This window comes from Eleginops maclovinus, chromosome 18, assembly GCF_036324505.1.
Source record: "Eleginops maclovinus isolate JMC-PN-2008 ecotype Puerto Natales chromosome 18, JC_Emac_rtc_rv5, whole genome shotgun sequence".
NCBI lineage: Eukaryota > Metazoa > Chordata > Actinopteri > Perciformes > Eleginopidae > Eleginops > Eleginops maclovinus.
Genome location: NC_086366.1, coordinates 10,083,627 through 10,108,797, shown reverse-complemented (window position 1 = coordinate 10,108,797; position 25,171 = coordinate 10,083,627). Strand labels below are relative to the sequence as shown.

Below are 25,171 nucleotides of genomic sequence, written 5' to 3'. Positions count from 1 at the left end.
GATGTTACATTATTTCTGCAGTGTGGAGTTTTTCAAAATCGGATTACACCACAAACAAAATGACCACACAACCTTGAAACAAACAATGACAGCCGACGTGAGATTGTATGTGATGGATTACCCATGTCTCTGCAAAGTAAATTTGATTTCATAGTGAAATAAATGGAAACGGATGAATGCCTGGTAAAAGGCTTCAACCTTAAATTGAAGTCTTGACCCTTAAATAAACTGGCTGTTTGTCTCCAGGACAGAAGGGTGTTCCCCACAGCATGACTTGAATTGTGGGTTTGTTTGAAGGGTAAACACACACAAACATATGCACTGTAACACACACATTCACACAAACTCAGAATTTAGACTGATGAAACTGAAATAAATGCATCGTTATACACTGTGACTGCACAGGTTTCTCCTACAATCTGGTCGAGTAATCAACTCTGTAATTTGAACAGTAATTGAGGGATAAATTACCTTCCTGTACAAAGGGTGCATTGAAGGTGAAAAACTTTTTACAGGAGCTACTTTGACCCGACTCACAGAACGCAGATAAGATTTAAGAGAGAACAGAAGAGTGCCTCTTTGTGTGGTGGCATGTACATAACTGAATCTGTTTCTGAGCACGAACAGTGCAAATGTACCTGATGAATGCGCTAGTGTGTGTCTGCAATGTGAAATTGCGTGAAAGTTTGTATAAGCATATGGGAAAAAGTCTATGTGGGTGTGTGTGTGTGTGTGTGTGTGTGTCCAGTTTATTTATTTCTCTGCAGGAAATATGAAGGTGGTGTGTGGGTTTATGGGGAAAAGCAGGTGGCTGTGTATGAATGTTTGTGTGTGTGTGTGTGTGTGTGTGTGTGTGTGTGTGTGTGTGTGTGTGTGTGTGTGTGTGTGTTGGTGCACCTGGGAGCTGATGATTCTCTGGGAGGATCTCTCTATGTTAGCAGGTAGACCAAAGAAAGCAGGTCTGTCATCCTCTGGGAGATTCTCGATTACGCTGCGGTAGTCCTGGGAATACACAGATACATCTTCTAAAGGTCACACAGTATGCACTTACATGCCCATTTTTTTTTTTCATCACAGCTCAAAGACACCAGATAATATGTTAGCTTCTACTAGCAACATGCGCTTTTAAGTTGAAACAAGATGAACTTGTAGCACACTAAGATTATTAACATTTAGATTTCTATGTTGGAGTTTAGGATAACTCGTGCTATAATGTCTTTCAGAGAGTAAACTCTTTGAATGGCTTTGTTTTATCTAATCAATATGGCTTTAAAAGTACGTTAAATACAAAAAATGAACGGCGCCTTACGAGTGTCAACAGATTTCCACATTGACTTACCAAATGGTCTCTTAATGGATCTCCTTCAAATACATGTAATACATATGTTAGGGTATATATTATGTCCTCTTGTAATTTACTTTTACTTATCTGCATCAATATAATGGAAGCATCACACAAATAAATTGAATAACAAATCCAAGTGAGTGAACTTGAGGCTATGTTAAAAAGTAACTTAAAATGAAGCAAACACAACATTTACTAATAAATGTCATGATCTATGTTTTGTGTTTGTAGCTTCCTGTTTTATCTTGAAATGTTTTTCCTCTGTGTGTTTGGTCTAGTTTTACTTCCTGTCTTTGGGTTCCCTCCTGTCTAATTGTCTCATTGTTATCACCTGTTGCCTTTGTGTTTCTGCCTCCCTTCCCCATCTGTGTCTTGTCTTGTGATTAGTCCCTTTGTATTTAGTCTTGCTTTCCCTTGTGTTCCTTGTCGTTTCGTCGTCGTTTCTTCCCCAGAGTTTGTTCCTGATGTCTTGACGCCTCCATGTTTGTCCCTGTTGGTTTTTTGTCTGGATCCTACCCCGTGCTCCCTAGTTTATGGATGTAAGGTTTTTTCTTGTTTTTTCATGGTCATCGGCTTTGGTTAATTAGAGCTCGCTTTTTGTTGAAACCTTTTGATCGTTTTTTTTTACTGCACTTGGGTCCTATTTACCCATTCCTGACAATAAATTGTCAATACAAAACTACCCAGTGTAAATCTAGTCAGTGAATAGAGTAGGTGCATTGATTTATTTGTATTTATTTTAAATGTTTTTGCTTCTGCTTAAAGTAGAGAAACAATGTTAGATGTGTGTTTTTTTCTCTGTAGCTGTAATAAATGTCTCAAAGCTGAACTGTAAAAACCAGCATCTGTTCTTCCCAACCACATGTGTTACACCAATGTGTCATCCTGACAACCTACCAATACTGAGCAAGAGTTTGGGAGGCTGATCTGAGGTGGGAAGAAGCGAGTTCCACCTTTGCTCTTTCTCTGACCAGCTGAGAGGAGGAGGAAAAGAGACGCGCAGAGAAGAACTGCTCCAGGTAGGAGCGTAAGATGCGGAGGTCAGAAGGGTTGTCAATCCGTCCACCATATATGGCGCTCTCCAACAGGCCATGGACAAACTCCCACTGGAATGGTTTGCCACCTTAGAAATACAAAGACACACAGGCACAAAGAGAGCTATAAACCTGTGTAATAAGGGTACACAGAACAAAAGAACACTTGGGCTGAAATACACACAAGCAAACCGACACACACACATGCTGAAAGCCAGGAAGCTACAATGAAGGGCGCACACATAAACACAACATTAAAATGCAAATGCTGCATTGTCCAGGTCATGCTTTATCAGTGGGAGTTTGAATTAAACAGGTAATTGATCAAAAAACCCACCGATTCCAGTTCTCCTTAGCATATGTGCTGCAGAGCAAATTAACATAGCAGAGCTCTCCACTGCATTGTAATGTGTGTTAGCAGCCCCCCTACCATCAAAAAGCCTGTCGATGATCTCAAAGCCAGCACGGAGGTCCGACATAGAAAACTCATAGAACTTCGTCCAACCCTGCAAAAAGGCACAAAGGAGGGACAATGAGTTTTACAATTTATGTTACTGACTGTACAAGAGTCACAATACATTAAGTACAAGGTTATTTAGTCAAGATTAAGTCAAGATAACATGACAGCCACATGTTTCTACACAAGATATAATGCACAAGTCTGAGAAATGAAAGACATATCTATTGCATATCAGTATAGACTTTTGTAGGTCAATACATGTGTTAATCTAATTTTATTGTAGCTTTATCAACCATCTGTATGAGCAATACTTGTAACTCTTGAAACATCCGGAATACATCGACAAGATTGTTCAATATTATACACAATAACACTCATTGATACATTACAAAAACCTGGCACAACTAAGGTTTACCCCAAATATTAAATATGGGCGGCAGTGGTTCAGTCTGTATAGGGACTTGGATATTGGACCGAAGGAGCACCGGTTCACGTCCTGATCAGACCAAAGAAATACGGATTGTGGTCTGTACTGGAGAGGAGCCAGTTCACCTCATGGGCCACTGCCGAGGTGCCCTTGAGCAAGGCACCAAACCCCCAACTGCTCAGTGGCGCTGGCTAGATGGGCTGCCTCTCTGCTGTGGATCCTCTCAAATGTATGTGTGTATTATTGTGTATTGTATCTGTACAAATGCATGTGCGTGTATAAAAAAAAGAGTGGAAAACTCGATAAAGGTTCATCTTAATCTTAATCATTTCAGCCATTAGCTGTTGAGTTAAGAAGAAGAACAAGAATATCCTTTATCGTAAAGAAAATGTCCTTTATATTTAAGAGGGAAAAAGTTTTGCACACACGAAGACGCTACCCTGTGACTTGGATCACAGATTGAAGACATAACAACTGAGGCTTCAGGGATGAAAACAACAAGCCTGATGCAATCAGACACGTATGTATGCACAGAGTAACACACCCACGGTGCGCAACTTTGACCATTACAGAAACCATACAGAGGTGTGAGGGCGTTTAGTTTGTAAGGGTGTGTTTGTTGCACTTCACTGCTATTCAATCAGCGACTGATGTGTAGGTGGATGAGGTGAGGGGTGGAGGAAAACTATGGACGCATGTTCAGTAATTCCTTGAATGATTAAGTGTGCGCTGTTTGTTCAGTAATGTTGTGCTCGAGTGTGTATTCACAGACAGTGGAGAATGGCTCGACATTTGATAAATGTGCTTACATATGTATAAGTGAGACTGTGCTCATGCATGTATGCATATGATTTACCATTGGCTGCTTAGGCAATGAATGATTCAATGTAAATGATGTGTCCTACAAGGTAACTGTGTGTGTTTGTGTGTGGCAAGTGAACATTGATTGTGTGTGTTTATGTTTCCTATTGCTTCAGATAGTGAGTGCTACCGTGATGTGTGTTCGCTAGAAATTATACACACAAGCTTCTGTCTGCTGCAATCAGACAACACACAACTTACCATGTCAGGAAGAAAAGTACAGAATTGGGTTTCAGAGCAGTCGGTTTGTTTATCAAGCTGAACACAACCTTACACGCTAAAACATGTCTCTCACTTTTTCACTTTCCTCCCTTTGCCTCTTAACGTCTTTTTCCCCTATCTATTTAAATGAAGTGGTGCCTGCACACGCTAGTAAAAAACGATGAGAATGGGGAAAGAGAAAAGAGTAAATGAGAAAAGGATGGAGGGCAAGAGGAGGGAGTAACTGATGGTGGAGTGGACAAAAGGAGCTGTGTCTGTCTGAATAATGAGGCGATCATGTTTTTGGAAGAGAAACAGCATTACCATCTCAAATGAAAACACTTACTAGGGATTCAGTGATTGAGAAAGAAAGAAAAGAAAGAGAGAAGGTAACAGTAGCAGGGAGAGAGGCCAGTAAGAGGAGACTTGAAGGGGAACATTTAGGCAAAGTGAGATAATTTAAGGGAAGAAAAATTGAAAGACGGACACAAAGTCAGATCTTGTATGCCAATCAATTGTTTCCCCCGAACAACTCCACAAGGGGAATGGCTAAGTGGGAGTATTGGGAGCAACAGCCTGGGGCAATAGGAGAAACAGAGAAAGAAGAAACATGTGTGCAAATGTGGTGGCAATTTAATTAGAAAACACGTTCTCTGCCACAGATCTCCCTTGTGCTAACGTTTATCTGGACTGTGTTGATTGTGTGTTGGAGAGCAGGCAAAAATAGATGCCTTTTAGCTGAAACTGAAGACATGCTGTGTCATTCCATTAGACAGACCACTGTAAGGCAACACTACAGTGCACACAAATGAGTCCCAGTGCTTCTGGCCACTCATCCACATGCTACATAATAAGTAAGTAAAAACGTGACATGAAAAAACTGCAGTATCAAGAAAAGACAGGAGCAAGCACATCCGTGTTTGCCTGTGTAGCAATGTCTTTGCATCTTGACTCACACTCTAAATCAAGAAAACCAGCTTATTAAAAAAAAAGCATCATACTCTAGAAGCTTTACTTTGTGGATTGAAGGCTTTATTGTATCCTTCCTAACCTTCATAAAATATTGAGCATAGTGATAGCAGGCTAATGCTCAAAACAAACTAGTTTGTTTTCAAAGTGTTTCGAGCTTTTCTGGACAGCTACAGTCTAAAATCCTGCTGTCATTGAGAGGCGATCCATTATAATCGCTTCAATAGAGATAACAGCACACGGTCGGACTTTCCTCAAAGGCATTTATAGTGTTACACCCTGATGTACACATGAACAGGGACAGACATTGTCTAGTTTTCACTCATTTTCCCATTAACTTACATATGCATTTAAGTGGCTTCTTTAAAAACTTGCTACAGAAAATGATACAATTTATTTTCTAAATCAAATTTGATTATTTGCAAGACCTGTCTTCTGTTTGAAACAAGGTTCCCAATAGAGCAATAAGTCATTGTTCAGCAACATTTCCCTCAATGTTTTTTGATCTGCTATTAATTTTGTGCTGATTCATCTCTGCCTCAGGTTTCAACTGAGAAATAAATAAACTACTTTTCTCCGTAGGGATGCAAATGATATCATTCGTTAAAATCACAAGATTTCATTTTTGTAAAAATCTCAATTATAGAATATAAGCGAGTATGAGTTCAATTATTTGTTTTCTGTTCCTCGACATAACAGCAATTTCTCTTGTTGTGTAGTGGGGATTTATCAAAAAAAAATGAACTGTAAGTTCAAAGAATAGTATCTTTTTTTTGTACAATATCTTTGGATGTCAATGCGTTGACGATAAGGCTTTCAACTACAATTACTATTCTGAATACAACATAAATGTCATTAGACCTTTATTGTGGCACATAACCTTACAGTATGACGCTCTTATGTCTTCATTGCTGTATCATCACCATTAATGTCTCTTATAATTATAATTATAATCTGGATCTAAATATTGACCAAAAATAATTGGGATTATAATGTTTGCCATAATCAAAAAGCCTTAGTTGACCTTGACTTTTTTAGTCAATCTGTATAGATTTTGGGTAATTTTCCAGCCACAAAATAAAATAGTAATGCATTTGCATAGCTGTGTTGAACTGCATTTCCTGTAATTATGTACCTGTAATAACCAGTGTGAACAAAAAGTATTTTGCGGTTTGTGTGAGCGTGGGCAATTACCTCTTTAGGTTTTAAATGGTAAGTGGCCTGCATTTATATTGCTTCTCTGTACCTTACCTGACAAAGCGCTCTACAATTTACTTCTCATAAACCCATTCATACAGCAATGGTGGAGGAGCTTCCTTGCACCGCGCTGGCCTGTCCAACAGTTTATAAAAAGCTTGTGACTTCAAAGGAAATGAAAACACTTTATTTTGCAGTCAGCATCAATTCAGGTTGTGATAGCAGTTAATGCTGGTGGAATAACTTTAATCCAATGGCAGGAAGATTCAGGAAAAGGTGCTATGTTATGTGTTATGAAGTTTTGCCATACTTTTACTCCTACAAATGGCATTATAATTCTACAGATATTTGAGTTTACTGTCCTAAGACTTATTGCTACAACATAAACTTTTACAATACTTTTAACTTTAAGTACCATGTGAATTTCAGTCATACAAAAACCTCACCATAGAGCAAATGTATAATTATTATTATTGTGGCCACTCGAGTGTGTTTGTGTATTTTACCTGTGGTATGTAGTTGCGTCTCTCTTGGCAGACAGCATGGAACCAAGCCAGACAGAACAGAGACTGGGCTCTGGCCAGGATGCCTCCTGCACACAAACAGTCATCAGCCTATCACGTCCGAAATAACTACAATAGGCAATCATAATCAGTGTCAGTGCTTGATGAACTTTCATGGCAGAAATCTTTAATTATTTATCAAACAAAAAAACAACAGAGGGGACTGAGAGGATAATCATGAGTTCACAGGAATAATTAGCATTTATGTAAATAAAACAAACAAACGTGAACTATTTCTTTACTTTCAACAACTACATAGCAAACATTCTTAGAGCATATGGCCAAATCATTAGCTAAAACTAGTTGTTTCACTCCTTAAAGCACAGAGCAGAGGCTTGTGTACAAATGTATATAATAGCATTATTCAAAAGATTGACTTCACTGCTTTGAATAACCGTGAATTTGAAACAACTGACTTCATAAAATGATTCGGGGGGGGAGAGAAGAGCCAACCTTTACTGATCTGCTCTGGAGTCCAGGACTCGTACGTTCTCAGGAGATTTTTCTTTAACCCGGGAGGAGCCTGGAAATAGGAAAAGAAAGGGAGGAAAATAGACGGGCAGGAAAGGGACCAGGTCAACAAGGGTAGAGGAAGGAAGGGGAAGAAAAATAAAGGGCTTTATTATGATGGAACATCCCACAACTTTCAAATGTTTTAGGCAAGAACAGATTACAAGGTCCCAACATAAACCTGCCATACAAGCACAGAAGCAAAGCGAGGCAAAGGGTGACACTGAACATGTGTGACAGACCTATGTGCTGCATGATCAAATGATGATGGAAAGTCGGTGCACCACAAAAAGGGCCCTGCTGGGATTTGAACCGGGATCTTCTGTTTACTAGACAGGAGCTTAAAGACAAGATTTGTCCATCAAACAAAAGGGAGGGGATACTACCTGGACCAAGAAGCTATAGTAGATCTAGATTCTGATTCTTCTGGCATTTTTATACGTGAAAAAGAACAAAACAACTCTATGTTTTAATTACACGTGAGCTTGTATTATTGTGAAGAATTGTTAGTGTGGTATACTGACATGCCCAAATGCTATGATTCCAAAATTACTTTATCAAATATGTGCGACTGGCAAGACCAAAACAACGCTGTAAATGCAATTCAATGAGTCAGGTGATAATTCCAGCTCAAACTTACCATGTAGGACCAGGAAACACATGACATATGCAACTACCTGTTGTTTAAAGGTCTCGTATTATGCTATCTTTGAACAATATATTAAAGGGCCATATCTATACAAAACTTCTGTGAACTGTTTTGCTCAAAATACCAAACAGATCACCAATTGTAGCATGCCTCATCCCCCTCTATTTCAGCCCTGTTCCTGAAGTGAGGATTCAGTGACTGTCCCTTTACAGCTGAGTGCTGAGCTGAAGCTGGCCACGCCCCTTTGGAGGTCATGCAGCGCTCTCTCCTCTGTGAAGAGAGTTTTCTACCAGGAGAAGATACTCAGCTAAACGCAGGGTGATTAAACGCCATATTATGTTCAAAACCACATCAAGCATTTCTTTCTGAAACAGTATGGAGCTCAAACGTTTCTATCTTGCGGGGTTTACCACACAGACACAGCTGTGGGAGGGGTTTCAGCTAGCAGACTTTATATTGCAGATGGTAGGTTGGGAGGTGTCACGTGGGCGGGACGTTGCCAGGAGTTCAATGTAAAGCCAGCCCACATTTTCATCATTACATTAGCAAATCTGGATCAGCTCGTTTGTACCCCCGTTTTTAGAGATGTGGGTAAGAAGGAAAAGAGAGAGGGTTGTATTTTCTGACACTTTGTGAGTCTCCAGGGACACATATTCATGTATAAAAGACAGCAAAAAGTGTATTTTGCATAATAGGGACCTTTAAGCAATTTCTATCCAATTTGTGTCTCTGTGTGAATTAAAAAAGGAGTCTAAGAATAAAACAAAATAATACTGTTACTGTTGGATGCCCAGCAGCCTTTGCCACCCACAGTGTGTTCCTGTGTTGTACTGTACTTTAGTAAGTATTTTCTTTACAGTACATGAGTCAGCACATATTGTATCTCTGAACAGTTCCCCGTACATTTGGTTGCTCCGGCAACATTATGCTCTTTTTAGAATGGAAACAATGAGTGTACATTGACATCAGTTCACACATTAACAGCTTTGCTGAACATTTGGCACATCCATCTGGAGGCTTTGATAAAACCCACAGCCTAATGTATGTGCACTACATTTCACTGACATATGTCACCAACTTCAGCAGATTTTTGCAAGATGCTCACTTTTTTTAGGTTTTACATTGTGTCAGATTGAATTTGACTCTCTGCTAAATCCCTGATTCAGATCATGCTTTTGGTCATCCTTAATAAGGTAATAAAGTGTGTTAACTCTGCACACTTAGACAAAACAAACAACTAAATAACGCTTTTTCTCAATTTAAATTCACATGGAGTTTAGGCTTTCTGGATCTTTGTATCTTCTTTGTCAATTCATTTGTAGAATTCAATATTTCTTCTTTGAGATGCTGGTTTACTCTGAGTCTTATTCAAGCATTAGACGTAATAACTTTCTGAACCTCCAAGACTAAACTGCAAAGTGGAATTGATTGTGGAGGTATTTAGGTTTTTGATGGAGAAGCTGTAATCACTGTGATACAACAGTTTTCCCTTTAAGATATCAGATCTATACAATCCTGATGCAATGACACTGAACAACTAAAAAAGTCCATATGTATCTGTTTATATAGAGTGTATCTTTGGTCTGAAAAAAAACATTTCTTTTCTTTCTTGTCCTACAGTTGGGAAATAATAAATTACAGACACTGGGGAATGTGTTCAGGATGTGTGTCACACTTTCAAGTAATGCCAATAAGTTTGCCCATGAAAGAGTGTGATTTTATCTGACAGACAATAAAGGAAAATCAGACAGACAGAGAGGAGGGAGGGGGGCTTTTGTGCAGCATGCTTGGCTGCTGAAGCCGCTAACCCCTTGAGCATGACTCCCATCAGATTGAGCACTAAAACACGCATCACTACCACACAAGCTGCAGGCTTCTGCTCCTTACAGATGTACAGTGTATACGGCTGCGTCTGTAGCATGACATTTCAAACTGACACAGTCCCTTCACAAGTACGCATTAGCATGTTAGCATTGCACATCAGGGCTCAGACAAATATGACTGACTACTGTAGAGATTCATAGAAACCTATTCAGGAGGATTGAAAATGTGATATACTGTATGTGACTAAAACATAGTGAGCACTAGTGCTAAGTGTTCTTGCAAACATGGGAGCATGTTTGTGTTACTAGGTCAATGCTAAATAACACTAAACTAACTGGAATATATGTGAGTCTCTGTGTTTGTGTGTACCTCGTAAGTGATTTTGAGGCTGGACTGCAGCAGTATGGGAGGAAATCTGGGGTGAACTTCAGCTGTCAGCCAGAGACGAAAGCCTGCTTTGGGATGTAGCACATTTAGCTCCTGTGGAGGAAGGACAGCAGACACATTAGACATTAAGAGACCACCAGAGGAGAACCGTGCAGAACTATCTGGCTGTAGAGACAACTCTGAGCAAATTTCTTCCTTTGTAAACTCATGCCCTACCTCACAGACATATGCAAACACACACCGATGTACTATTTCTCACAACACACAACACATTTATTTATAAAAACAATCACACATGACTTGAGCCTTTGATTGCACATTTTGTCCATACACTTTATTACACAGGCTCTTAAAACAAGATTGTGTTGGCCTACAACAATTTTCTTCATGTTTTCCTTTGTACTAACAGATATATTCAACCTTTATTAACCCCTCTCTCTCTTTTTCCCCATTGATGTCTCTTCATCTCACTCTCCAGCTCTCTCTCCTCACTTCTCTTCTTACATTCCTTCCTCCTCTCTTTCTCGAAGATTTGAGGCTAACAATAGCATTCTGGCAACTTAGGGTCTTGTGTCATCTGATTGGGTACACACACACACACACACACACACACACACACACACACACACACACACACACACACACACACACACACACACACACACACACACACACACACACACACACACACACACACACACACACACACACACACACACACACACACACACACACACACACACACACACACACACACACACACACACACACACACACACACACACACACACACACACACACAGAATCGTAATCAATGTGTTTCTGCATCATTTGAAACCTAATTCATTCTTGTGGAAGCACACATGATCACAGAAACTCACAGAACACAAGAAGTGTCATCCCTCGAAGAAAATTCCTCTTTCTCTCATTGAGTACATATGTGTGTGTGTGTGTGTGTGTGTGTGTGTGTGTGTGTGTGTGTGTGTGTGTGTGTGTGTGTGTGTGTGTGTGTGTGTGTGTGTGTGTGTGTGTGTGTGTGTGTGTGACTGTGTCTCATGTGTTGTCGACCAGAATTTCACCAGCGTAAGTGATGGTAATTTCAGAAAATGCAGGACAGACACATTTACAAATGAATGAAATGGATAGATACGGGGAAAGGGAATTCAGCGGAAGCACTTTTATTTAAAAGCTATCACATCCAAAGCTTCTTTTGAGAATATGTTGTTGTACTGTTTAGATGTACATTGTGTTAAAGACACAGATAAATAAAGACCTCAACAGGCTTCATTCCTACAGTCATTTTTGCTGACAAAAAGTTGCATCTCTACACTAGAGATCGGAATCATTTTATTTAGTTTCTCCTAAATCCTTCCTATCACAATGATTTGACTTGTGATGAAGATCAGATCACAACAAACGTGATTTATTTATAACAATCCAGTTCTATCCGTTAGTCATTTCATTACATTGTGATTGGCAGGCTGAAATGTTTAGAGCGATAGACAGATAGATAGATGGATGGATGTAGTGGATGATGTGAAAAATGAGACAGAAAAAAACAGTGCAAGTGGAAGAATCTGATCAGACGGGGAAGAGAGGACATCTGCACCGCCAACTTTAATTATGAACACTGACCGCTCCCCTTTCGCCGCGTCTCTTCCCCTCCGTCTCCTCTTTCTAAATGACCAACTGCTTTTTGGAGGGATGGACCAGAGGGACAGATAGTAAAAAGAAGCGGGAAAATTAAAAAAGTACATTTAAGTAAAGAAGAGTAAGACTCAGCAGATGGACATAAGTACAGAAAGCGAAGCAGATATAAAATACCTTAACAATTTCAAACTAAAACAAAGCCCTGGCTTAGTCGAATTTCCACCAGCAAGCTGAGGCTCAGTTCATCTTTTCCTACATCCCTCCTGTTTCACATCCACTATGTATTCATTCTTTCTTTCCCTTACTATGAGAAGAGGGAAAGAGCAGTGATAAGAAAAACTGGTGGGAGAAGAAAATACCCAGGGTGTTGAGGTGGTAACAAATAGTGAAAAAGCAGGAGAAGAGAGAGAGGGGTGAGGAGAGTGGACGAGAGGATTAAAAAAGTGAAGAGGAGAGGTATTAAGCTATGCTTTGGGTCACACCGGCAGCGGCAACATTTCTGGACAGGAGGGACCTCAAGCTAACCCCGGGGCACGCACATGCATTCACACCAAAACACTTTCTCACTCACACCCACACAGGTGAGGGCAGACACACAGGCCATTCACTGCTGCTGACAGCTGTGCCGCAAAGTGAGATATGACCTGCTGCAGTGATACGGCATTCAAACACCCCCAGGTGAAGCACAGATAAAGTGACACACATCATTATAACACACCAAATAGAACGTGACACACATGTGCAGTACACAATGATAACAGCATACAGGGTGAGCAACACGAGCCCTACGGATGACACACACTGGTATGCACTGCAAAGCAAACATGATACAAACACACTCATATATGTGCCCTTAGAAATGGAAAAACAGACATGCACAAAAACAACCCTCATAGAAAATAAACACATAAGGTAACAAACAGCCACACAAACAGCTGAGAGACTTATACGGTCGGACAGGCAAAGGCAATTGTGTATGTGCAGTACAGAAGATCTAAGATATGGAAATTTGAACAGCTATCAGAATGTGTGTGTTGCATTGTTGGAATATAAAAATGTACACAGACAAGCAGCATGACACTAGAACACACTTAACAACACTTTTCAACTGATCTTTCCGGACCCTAAACGCCAACTGTACCTACCAGGAACTGTGGCCTTGAGGTGAAGTGAAGAGGTGTGTGTTTCACTTTAGAAGTTGTGATGAATATAGTTGCTGGATCACAGCATCAAGTATTTGAAACACTGTACATGTCTATCTTCTTGGGTTAGTCTTTCCCTACCCACGGCTCCTGATGCACACCTCACTTTGAGCTGTACAATATCATTTCACAGTAAATGTAAAACTGCGACTTTATGCAATGCCTTAGTTAACAGGCACACATCCATACCTAAACATACATATCCATATATATACAAAACATGTGGGGTATCACTGTCAACTTCATCAGTCTCTCCTTGAATTGATCAGTAAGGATACATCTCAGGTGTATTTAGAGATACACAACCACTCTCAAACAAATAGCACTACAAAAAAAATGGATACAATTCTTACACATATTTATGTTGTTATATATTCCAGAGTAATTTAATTACCACACACAGAATCTTAGACACAGAGCACTCACTTTTTCCAGGAGCGGTAGCCACGAAGTGACAAGGTGAAGGTTTTTCAGGCAAAGCCATTCTCCGTTTCGGGAACATTCTCGGAGTGTCGCTAGGGCCACATCAGCCTGTCCCTGACCCATGGAGATCTAGACACACAGAGACAGTTGGGGATGGAAGGAGGGGGTGAGAAACAAGCAGAGTGAAGCAAAATGTGATTCTTACATTGTACTTTATCAAAAATTAGGGGGCAGATAATCTGATTCAATATTTGAAACCATTTCTCTCCTCGGTGGGTGGAACGATGAAATATTTGCAAAGCGGAATTCCCAGTGAGATTTTTATGAATAGAGTTCCCACATCGAGGCGGCTAACTCATAATTAATCCGATTTATATTTATAGGTAACCAATTTGACTAAGAGTAATGCTATACTGTACGCAGCGCCCATGTGAGAGGAACCCGGCATGTACATCCTCAGTGCCGCTCTGTGTATGGGTTCAGTTGCGAATATAGATGGTTGTAGTTGAATTATAAAATATGTTAAACTGACTTTTGGATATTCTTGGATAAGACTGATATTAGCTATGGTACATTGTAAAATGTATTTAAGTCCTCAAGATGGAAGTTGATTGTAGGAAGGTTTGAATACTGAACAAAATATATTTAACAGAGACAAAAAAAGCATGTATTTCAAAGGTTGTGAATAAAACGGTCTAGTCATAATTATTCAAAACTGAAGGATTTGAATTGATCTGATTTGATTTATTTTGAACGTGTGAAACAATAATAATAAAACAATTATAATTATAATAATGAAATGAAAGAAGAGAATTATGATACTGTACAAACTCAAGCAGTATCAAATTGATTTAAAAAAACATATTAACTTAACAATGATATATAAACAAATGATCTACCTCATTACAAATCTGAAAAGGGATGGGAAGAAGTTAACACTTATTTAATCCCAGCCTTTCTCCCAAAAACTAAATGATTAACATTTAGTTTGTTCATTTTTACATACAGCCGAGGAAAAAATTAAGAGACCACTTCAGCATTATCATTTTCTGTTGTTTTTTTACTTATAGGTACGTCTTTGAGTTCAATGTTTTTTTTTATTGAATTCTATAAACTACCGTCAATTTTTCTCTGTGTTGGAAGATACTGGAATGGCTGCCATACATGTAGAGATAAAGATTTAAGAAACATTTGGAGTGGTCTATTAACTTTTTCCAAAGCTGTATATTGTTTTTTTTCTCTTTTAACAAAAAAGGATGAGCAATAATTCTTGGAAATACAACTCAAAATGTAATAAAGGAACATATCTTGATAAGCATTGGCATGGCTCTTGAAGGGGTACAATGTGTTATGCAGAGAACTTAATAAAACTTAACTCAACTCGAAGAACTTAACCGAGAGCTATGTCTCAATAGTTCCATCCTTTTCCCCATTTAGACAAACAACTGTTGAGTTCTAATCTGGGTATTCTTTTGGAAATATCATATTGGCTTTCTAACCTACTATGATTTTTGACATATTATCCTGATAGACTATACCTCGTGATAATGTTCCCTGCCCACGGTTTCTGCTGCCAGTTCTGCGAGCTCCTGGGATGGGTCTGCCCCTGGAGAGATGATGATCAACACAGGCTCCCATTCTAATGTCTCAGTGTAGAGACGGCGTAGGTTCAGAGGAGGGGGGGAGAGCTCTTTCATACCTGTGGAGACAAGGAAAGGGAGATAAGAGGAGAATGAAGGGCGTGCAATACATATCTGTGAAGAGTGTTTCAACATTGCATTTAAAGTTGTTATGCTGCTTGAAATTGGAGGGTTCCCCAGGAAGAACATATATACAGTAAGGTGAGAAAGAGCAGCGGAAGGGACGTTTGGGGAGGGTAGGTGGTAATGAAGGAGACCCTAGGCAAATCAAGCAGAAAAAAATGACAGAGGAAGGTACACTAAAGGAGGTTGATGGGGAAGGGAGGTTGGGGAAATGAAAAAAAAGGAGAGAGAAGAAGAGAGGCGTTGATGGAGAAAGAAACAGAGGGCACAAGAGGAAGAGACAGAGCGAGAGAGATTAGGAGGGAGATGTGCTGTGCATACTGAGTGCTAGGTATGCAGCAGTATTCATCACACACAGCAGAAGAATACCTTGTCAGCCTCCTGGTGTCGAGGAGCCAGGCTCTTTCTGTGTGTGCCTGAGTGTGTGTCTGCATGTGTGCGTTTTCCCACTGAGCATTAGGCTCTAATCCTGCTGTAATTTTATGAGTCATATATCAGATATGGGCTAATAGTGACACACAAGCAGTGGAACAGGCTCACACAGTGTTAGAAAATCCTCTATGACGTTATTCACACATCAGTGGATATATTTTTATCACGCGCACACGCACACACACACACACACACACACACACAGTAACCATTCTTTAGTTTTCTCCTGCCAAATGAAATATGCTCCACTAGAAGTGTACATACTTGCACGCACAAAAGGTCTTGCTAGAGAACATCTCAGAGCGACCTTTTGATATACATCACCATGGCAACTCTTGAGCAAAACACTAATCTGACCACATCACTTGTATGAAGGAGCATACAAAGAACATGCGCGTGCAGAAAGACGCGCACCACCACCTTTGACACGGGTAATCAGTATTCGTGCTGCGGACCAGCATCCTTTGTCTAAGAGTAGAACAGTTCACCTTGGCTTTTATGAAACACAATCAGGGCAAGAGGAGCCACTAAAAAAGACAGTGCTACATTCTCCCTGTGGTTCAATCACTGTTTCGAGGAGGAAACACTGCATGGCTGTGACTTAATGAGCATCAATGCAGATTAATTGTAAAAAAACAAAACAATGTCTTATTGGCTTTATGATTCATAAGAAAAATAACTCAGAGAGATGCTTTTTTTGTGGATATTTGAAAGAGGTTTGTATTTTGAAAAGTACAGAGAGCAAGCGTGTGTGTGTGTGTGTGTGTGTGTGTGTGTGTGTGTGGCTGTGTTCACCCAGGCATGCCTGTGTGTGTGAACTGTGCCCAGGCCTGGACGGGGGGGATTGAGCGAGATTAGCTGTAAGAGGATTACAGACCATGCCTCATTAGCATACTGATTTACTGCCAAAAACACATAAACACACACACACACACACACACACACACACACACACACACACACACACACACACACACACACACACACACACACACACACACACACAGAATCATCTTCTCTCCTGTTCTCCATTCTAATCTGTCTCTCTCTCATTCAGACACATGCTCTCGCCCACATCACACACTTGTACACACTACACCTTCATCAAGGGGTTCACTCGGTGTTCAAGGAGTGTGAGGACTATCTCTTAATCAGGATAGTGTGTTTGTTTTTTTATTACAACTGCCCACGAAGGAACATGAAGAGTGACACTGGTGCTTTCAGGGAATTAGCTTGACTGTGCACACAGATGCACACAAAAGAATATGAGAGGTATGACCGCCGGCTGTCCACACCCACACTCAGGAGTGCATATACCCACGTACATCAAAGACTCTTAGACAAAGTTATTCCGAACGGTGATTGTTTTACTTTTCATATATTTGACAATAACTCGTACAGCCTCATCTGGTCAGTAAGCAGTTAGCTTAATCTAAATACTGTAAGTTTGAGCTTTTTAAAAGTGCAGATCTTTTAAGAAAATGATTTGCGAATAAACAAGAATGAATGAACTGAGAAAGTCACAACATCGTCGTTAAAGGTGTGTATTTTATTTGCACCACATGGACTGAGAGATGGATGTCATTGATCCTCATCGACACAGATCTACAATACAGATAGGCACCCACTTAGGCTGGAGAGTGCCCCTCCATCACCTAGTATTATTATTAGCACTAAGTGTCAGCTGCACAACAGCTGATGCTGAGTTTCTGTCAATAGCACTTTTTGCCATCAGTAGTAAACACAGCACCAAGGTATTCTGCCTTTCAAAAGTGCTCTCGTTCTATCTGTCTTTATCTTCTCTCTTCCACACTGTTTGGCAAACACTTTGTTCTCTTTACCAAAGTGCTCTCTTAATGTCCTATAAACACACATTTTCAAATATGGGTGTGTCATGGGGGAAGTCTACTTGACATGTTCACAACTGTTCCCGGTCTCATTGGTAGTTCAGGCAGCACCAAGGTCATATAATCGTATTTATTCTGCATCTACGATTACCCTAAAGCTGCTCTCAGTCCAGCAACAGCTCATAATTGTTTTTTTAAACTGTACCTCACTTTCATCCCAAGACTGTATTTCTATTTCTTTTGTCATAGTAAGGAAAGTGGATAGAATGATGACTAAATTATCATACAGCTGGTGCAGAAACATTTTAGTTCATTTTAAATTTAACAGTCAATCTCGTTTACCACCCTCACCTATTGCCATGGGCTTAGGGTAGTGACCGAAAGACTGAAATTGCAGGTACAAGTGGTGAAAATGAGCTTCCTCAGTAGGGGGAATTGGCTCATCCTTGGAGATAGGGTCGGGAAGCTCACACATCCAAAGGTAACTCAGACTATAGCGACTGATCCTATGCTTAGAAAGGAGCAGGCTGATGTGGTTAAGACTTACGATAAGGATGTCTCCCTATACGCCCACCATAAGAGAGGGGGGTAAGGGTAGTCTAGAGAGAGATGTTCGGAGTGCTGCCACAGCCATGTAGCCTTCATAAACTGCAAATGCTTTGGATGGTAGGGCTGAGTTATTTAGCTGCTCAGTTTTATGTCATAAAAACACACTTTTAGGCCTTGTTGTGGCAGTAGGAAGGAAGGAGACGCTTTTTTAAATGAATTTTTTCATAGAATAAGTCAAACCAGCCTTGTATCCCTAAGCCTCGTTGGGGCAGTGTTTTAGAATAAGATTAAGAAAAGAACATTAATGGTACTGCTAAAGGAAAATAATCAGGACACCTGCCTCTATGAAAAACATAGAGCATATGACAAGCTGGGTGTGAACAAAACATCATCACTGCATCACCATTCATCCATTTTAGGTTCATCTTTGTTTGTTCTACGCTGTCCATTGTAAGTCCCTGACACAAAACATCACACATCCATACACACGTTCTCCACTGAATAAACTGACCAGCACATGAAGTGTATGATCATTTCTTTTGTAAAGTTTGCAGGTACATTATTGGTAGTGTGTTCATTTAACCTGCGCCCCCCCTGTCATTTGTCACTGCTTCAGTGCTGGTTCATGACACAATGCACCTGGGGTTGATCAAAGCCTTTGTGTTAATATTTGGATGTCCACATACTTTGTTTAGAGTAGTCACTGAATATATATATTATTATTTTTTTCATAATTGCAGCTTAAGCCACGGTGGGGCATTCATTTTTAGATTCATGTGAATACAAACAGCTTAAAGTGGGGTGCCAGTAAAACACTTCTAGCTGCTGCTGAAAATTATAGCAGGGGGTTGAATGCTGCAAAAATAACCAAAAAAGTAGGGGTGTATATTAAAAATGTTTCACAATAGAATACAACTGCAAGAACAGGGAAAACAGAGCTGCTAGCGTCTTGTTCATAGGCAACAATGATTGTTCCTGTTAAGCCTACACACTTAATTAGAATTCCCTTACTGGTAACCTGATGATCATATACTCAAAGATTTACCTTACTGTCAAATACTATTGGAGGAATGGGGGGGGGTCTCATTAAAATAGGGAATGTTTGGCCTTGAGTTCTTGTTTATTCATCAATGAAAAAGATGCTGATGTCCAAAGCAAATAGATTTCCCTACGGTTAACATGCCCAGTAAGGCTTTTTAAATGACTGACAAAGGCAAGGACAGCTTCAGAAGCATGCCCTGAGGCTGTGTGTTGTAGGTGTCTCCCATGTGGTTTAAATTGGTAAATTTTCCTTTGTGTAGTCAGAGTAGAGAGTTCTGAGGAATGTGTTATTTCGTTTTTTTTAACTTGCAAGTGAAATTGCCTGGAAAATGTAATTTGGCATTAGTGATTTACTAGATTGGCCAAACACGCTCACACAAAACAGAAAAGAAAAAAAGGCGGACATATTTTTGCACATATGGATGTACATGCTCTTGTTGCTACAAACCAAAATGCCCCAGCAACAAGAGAAGAACCAAGGAAACTAAAACCCTCAGAAGTCAATTAGCATGGCTTGTCTCACAGCACAACTGAAAATGAGTTTGGTACCCATACATTATAACCTGCATATTAGTTTCACCTGACATCAATTAGCAGCAGCCCAGATAGTGCAGACAGAATCCAACACACCATTAGGATTATCTGGACTGAATGAATGGGCTCATTAAGCACAATAAACTGTCATCACGTGTGTGTGTGTGTGTGTGTGTGTGTGTGTGTGTGTGTGTGTGTGTGTGTGTGTGTGTGTGTGTGTGTGTGTGTGTGTGTGTGTGTGTGTGTGTGTGTGTTGGGGGGGTATGTATGTGGCATTTACTCAAGGACAGTGGCAGTCATTCAGGGATGAAGGGATGAAATACAAATAAAGTAAAAGGAACATGGGATAGAAACATGATTGTGAAGTGGATTGTTCCAGAATAAACCTTGAAGGTAGTATTTGGGTTGAGTGTGAGGGAAGAAGAAACTTGAAAAACAAAGCAACTTCCTATAGAGCAGAATGAACGCAGAGGCAAAGTAGTTTATCAAAAAGGGGCAAAGGGGGATCTAGTAATTTGGGATGTTTACAACTCATTATTATGAGTAATCGCACTCTAATTGAGGAGGGCAAATATTTACTGAACCTAAACAGAACAAACATGTCAACTTGTTCTCATTTTTCAACAGCTAATCAAACTCCTTTTCCTTTGTACAAAGCAGAGCTTCAGTTTATGTGTTGGTCTCAACATTTGCAATACACTTCAAATGTGTACCAGGTGAAATGTGTGTATTCATTGATGTGATACGTTAGGGATAATGTGCAGCGAGGCGGTCCTTATTATTTGATTGACTCAAAAATGATTGTTTTTCCTACGCTAAGAAAAAAAAAACCCCGCTCGACTGCGCACCAAGGGCTGGAACTGAGACAACCACCACTTTACGGCAGCACTGATCAACGTTTTTTAAAGGTGCCATAGAATGCATCTATCTGGTATTTTAAATTGTTCTCTGATGTCTACAAAGAAGGTATATAACTTTGGTTGATCCAACCAAAATGTCCAGATGTGGTTTCACAGACCCATTTACAACCCTATGATTTGGTCCTAGAATGAAACAAGCTGAATTGCCTTATTTGGGGGCTCATTTAAATAATTATGATGAGCTCTGCTCTGATTGGCTGGTTTACAAGGCGCAATCCATGGCTGCCTCAGAGCCCACAGAAATAAGTGAAGTTCGCGAAACTGTGAGCAATGAAACATGGAGGCTATTGGCATCCAACCTTACATGTTTGAGGCTTTATCGGAGGAGGAACCGATGAATTCTAAGAACAGCCAGTTGGTCGTAGATTGGAGAGCAACATTACGGAGTGGTACGTGTTACCGTTAGTGTTTCCAGCAGCTGGTGTATGCAAATATTGGGGCTGGACTACCGTGTGTTACTAACACACAGGGATTGTTGTAATTCGCCCGTTTTACCGCTGGGATATGCATATTCATGATTTGCCCGTGAAGGAGGAAACAATGGTGTTTGAGGTTCACGGTATGTCAGTTCAATGAACCGAACTCTCCTTATTCAATTCATGCAGCTTGCAGCAGCAGCTCCTCACAGAGATGCGGAGACCCCCCCCCCACTCCGAATGACTTTAAAGTTACGGCAGAACCACTGTCACTGATCTAATCCTTCAAAAATGATGCCCTGATTTAAGATTTTGTCTGTCAGATTTAAAAATAACGACGATAATGCGACTTCTCCCGGTCACGTAGCAAAAAATAAACATCGGCGACTGCCATTGGTGATGTCACCTTACTTTACCGATGTGGCGATTGTGGTAAATAGGGCTAACATCGGCCGATGGCGATGGCTCACCGATGTATCGGTGCATCCCTACTATTTACAGTTTCTGATCCACTAACCAGTCCTTAAACACTGCAGAGACCAGACCATGTTCCTGTTAGCGTTTACTTCCTGTCTGTCTGGTTCTGGTGATTATATGACCTCCAGCGCTCCGTCTCTTAAGCTCTTTTTGTTTTTCTCTTTATTGATCCTCCATAGCAACGGTCATTATAGAACTCGACAGCGGTCTGTACCACTGTATTAACAACGTGTCACATGTTCTGAAAAGACCAATCGAATCGATTATATACAGTGGGGCAAAAAAGTATTTAGTCAGCCACCAATTGTGCAAGTTCTCCCATTTAAAAACATGAGAAAGGCCTGTTATTTTTATCATAGGTATACCTCAACTATGAGAGACAAAATGAGAAAAGAAAATCCAGGAAATCACATTGTAGGATTTTTAATGAATTAATTGGTAAATTCCTCGGTAAAATAAGTATTTGGTCACCTACAAACAAGCAAGATTTCTGGCTCTCACAGACCTGTAACTTCTTCTTTAAGAGGCTCCTCTGTCCTCCACTCGTTACCTGTATTAATGGCACCTTTCTGAACTCGTTATCAGTATAAAAGACACCTGTCCACAACCTCAAACAGTCATACTCCAAACTGCACTATGGCCAAGACCAAAGAGCTGTCAAAGAAGACCAGAGACAAAATTGTAGACCTGCACCAGGCTGGGAAAACTGAATCTGCAATAGGTAAGCAGCTTGGTGTGAAGAAATCAACTGTGGGAGCAATTATTAGAAAATGGAAGACATACAAGACCACTGCTAATCTCCCTCGATCTGGGGCTCCATGCAAGATCTCACCCCGTGTGGTCAAAATGATCACAAGAACGGTGAGCAAAAATCCCAGAACCACACGGGGGGACCTAGTGAATGACCTGCAGAGAGCTGGGACCAAAGTAACAGAGGCTACCATCAGTAACACACTACGCCGCCAGGGACTTAAATCCTGCAGTTCCAGACGTGTCCCCCTGCTTAAGCCAGTACATGTCCAGGCCCGTCTGAAGTTTGCTAGAGGGCATTTGGATGATCCAGAAGAGGATTGGGAGAATGTCATATGGTCAGATGAAACCAAAATAGAACTTTTTGGTAAAAACTCAACTCGTCGTGTTTGGAGGAGAAAGAATGCAGAGTTGCATCCAAAGAACACCATGCCTACTGTGAAGCATGGGGGTGGAAACATCATGCTTTGGGGCTGTTTTTCTGCAAAGGGACCAGGACGACTGATCCGTGTAAAGGAAAGAATGAATGGGGCCATGTATCGTGAGATTTTGAGTGAAAACCTCCTTCCATCAGCAAGGGCACTGAAGATGAAGCGTGGCTGGGTCTTTCAGCATGACAATGATCCCAAACACACCGCCAGGGCAACGAAGGAGTGGCTTCGTAAGAAGCATTTCAAGGTCCTGGAGTGGCCTAGCCAGTCTCCAGATCTCAACCCCATAGAAAATCTTTGGAGGGAGTTGAAAGTCCGTGTTGCCCAGCGACAGCCCCAAAACATCACTGCTTTAGAGGAGATCTGCATGGAGGAATGGGCCAAAATACCAGCAACAGTGTGTGAAAACCTTGTGAAGACTTACAGAAAACGTTTGACCTCTGTCATTGCCAACAAAGGGTATATAACAAAGTGTTGAGATGAACTTTTGTTATTGACCAAATACTTATTTTCCACAATAATTTGAAATAAATTCATTAAAAATCCTACAATGTGATTTTCTGGATTTTTTTTCTCATTCTGTGTCTCATAGTTGAGGTATACCTATGATAAAAATTACAGGCCTCTCTCATCTTTTTAAATGGGAGAACTTGCACAATTGGTGGCTGACTAAATACTTTTTTGCCCCACTGTACCTAAGCCATGTAATAATCATATTTAGGGTTTTGGCAAGTGACAGTGAAAGAGGAAACAAAAAGAAACCTTTTAAATTATCAATGAATATGAGACCCATTTCCAGAGCGGCTGGGTGCCCACTGTGTAGTACGATTATGTTGTGAATAATAAATGCTTTTTATATGTATCGTGCTCCATGGAAGTACAACGGTACTGAGCTCAACTCCAGCCCACTTAAACACATTGATTAAAATCATTGAAATAAGAAAGCCCTTAAATGAAACACTTACCGAGGGCATGGGTGGCAAAAGCTGCCATAGTACTCTGCAGTCGATCTGGTCTGACTGCCTGAACCAATAACAGCTGGCAGAGAAGAGAGCAGAGAGAAAAGAGGAAGAAAGAAACAACAAGTATCACTAAAGGTCAAACCCATATGGAACACAAACTTTACTTAACTAAATGGAGAAAAAGTAGCGTCATTCGGGTTTGGATGCTCGTTTTATTATGCTTTTGAGAGCATAATTTGAAAACTAAATGAGTAAGTCAATTGGTGTGACAAGTGGCTTCTGTCTTGTTCATGCTTTGAAATGAGATTACCTCAATCTTTATTCAATCTCAAACCACATGTGAAGGGTGTGCTCAAGGGCACAGGCAAGCTGTTTTCATTTCTGTTCATATCACGTCTTCCCCTCAAAAGTGAAAAAAACAAAAGACTTGAAAGGGCTGTCATTACAGTTATGACAGTAATAACTAGGAATAATTTAGAGAGCAGTCACCTCTGCCCAGGCAGCATTATCTTCCAAATGTATTATTTTGTAAATACGGTAAGCATTAATCAATAATAATGATTGTGTTTTGGAGAAATACTGTTTAAATATCTCAGGTTTTAGTGCAGGATGATAAACTTTTCCTCTGCAAAATATGAATAACAGTAATGGGAGAAATATAGACCACACAAATAGGATATTGGAAATAACATTGTATATAAACTGTATGGATTATAACAGTTTTTGAAGGAATAGTAATCAAGAATAGTGTTAAAGCAGGAATCTAGTTGAGGCAGTCAACTCGAGCACCAATGATACATTTACACATCACGCGCCTCGTCCCTCTTACATCAAAACAAACACTTTCTCCTAAACTTGTCGCTCTATTTAAGCTGCCAGATCTGCCTTGGTAATGCTGCTGCTGCTACTGCTGTTGGAGCTATATAAGGGTTTATGTGATTTAGTCATTCGATATTTATTTTCTAGCTGTTTTGTTTGTATTATATACATCATTATTACCCTAGTTACTCTAGTTTCAGTAATGCTTTTATTTTGAAGGAGGTTTTGGACACTGGGTTTGTTGGGCACCCGGTGATTAGTGTATATATTGGACACAGGTGATGATGGGATTTGTACCAGGTGATCATACGGTTTTTTTACCAGGAGAAGCGACAGGAAAGGCCACCGGTGAAACCTTGTTCATTTTTGTAAATTTGGAATACGACCAAATAAAAGAACGAAATGATATTCTTGCCTGAATATAGGACATTATTTTACCTGTGTGAGATTTGCTTTCTGGTGCACCAGCGGCAGATCAGTTTGAATTAGGTTTTCTATTGAATTACTTTGTTTAGCCGTTACAGCTGC

General features: G+C 40.2%; 1 protein-coding gene across 1 annotated transcript in view; it reads right to left on the bottom strand.

Moving 5' to 3' along the window:
• The window catches only part of dync2h1 (dynein cytoplasmic 2 heavy chain 1), a 105,417-nt gene that overhangs the window by 15,308 nt on the left and 64,938 nt on the right, over nt 1-25,171 (bottom strand). Inside the window, 10 exon segments of the mRNA XM_063907500.1 lie at nt 898-1,002; nt 2,243-2,323; nt 2,326-2,468; nt 2,810-2,885; nt 7,001-7,086; nt 7,511-7,580; nt 10,410-10,520; nt 13,706-13,831; nt 15,241-15,401; nt 23,828-23,900. Of these exon segments, the coding sequence (XP_063763570.1) occupies nt 898-1,002; nt 2,243-2,323; nt 2,326-2,468; nt 2,810-2,885; nt 7,001-7,086; nt 7,511-7,580; nt 10,410-10,520; nt 13,706-13,831; nt 15,241-15,401; nt 23,828-23,900 (1,032 nt within the window).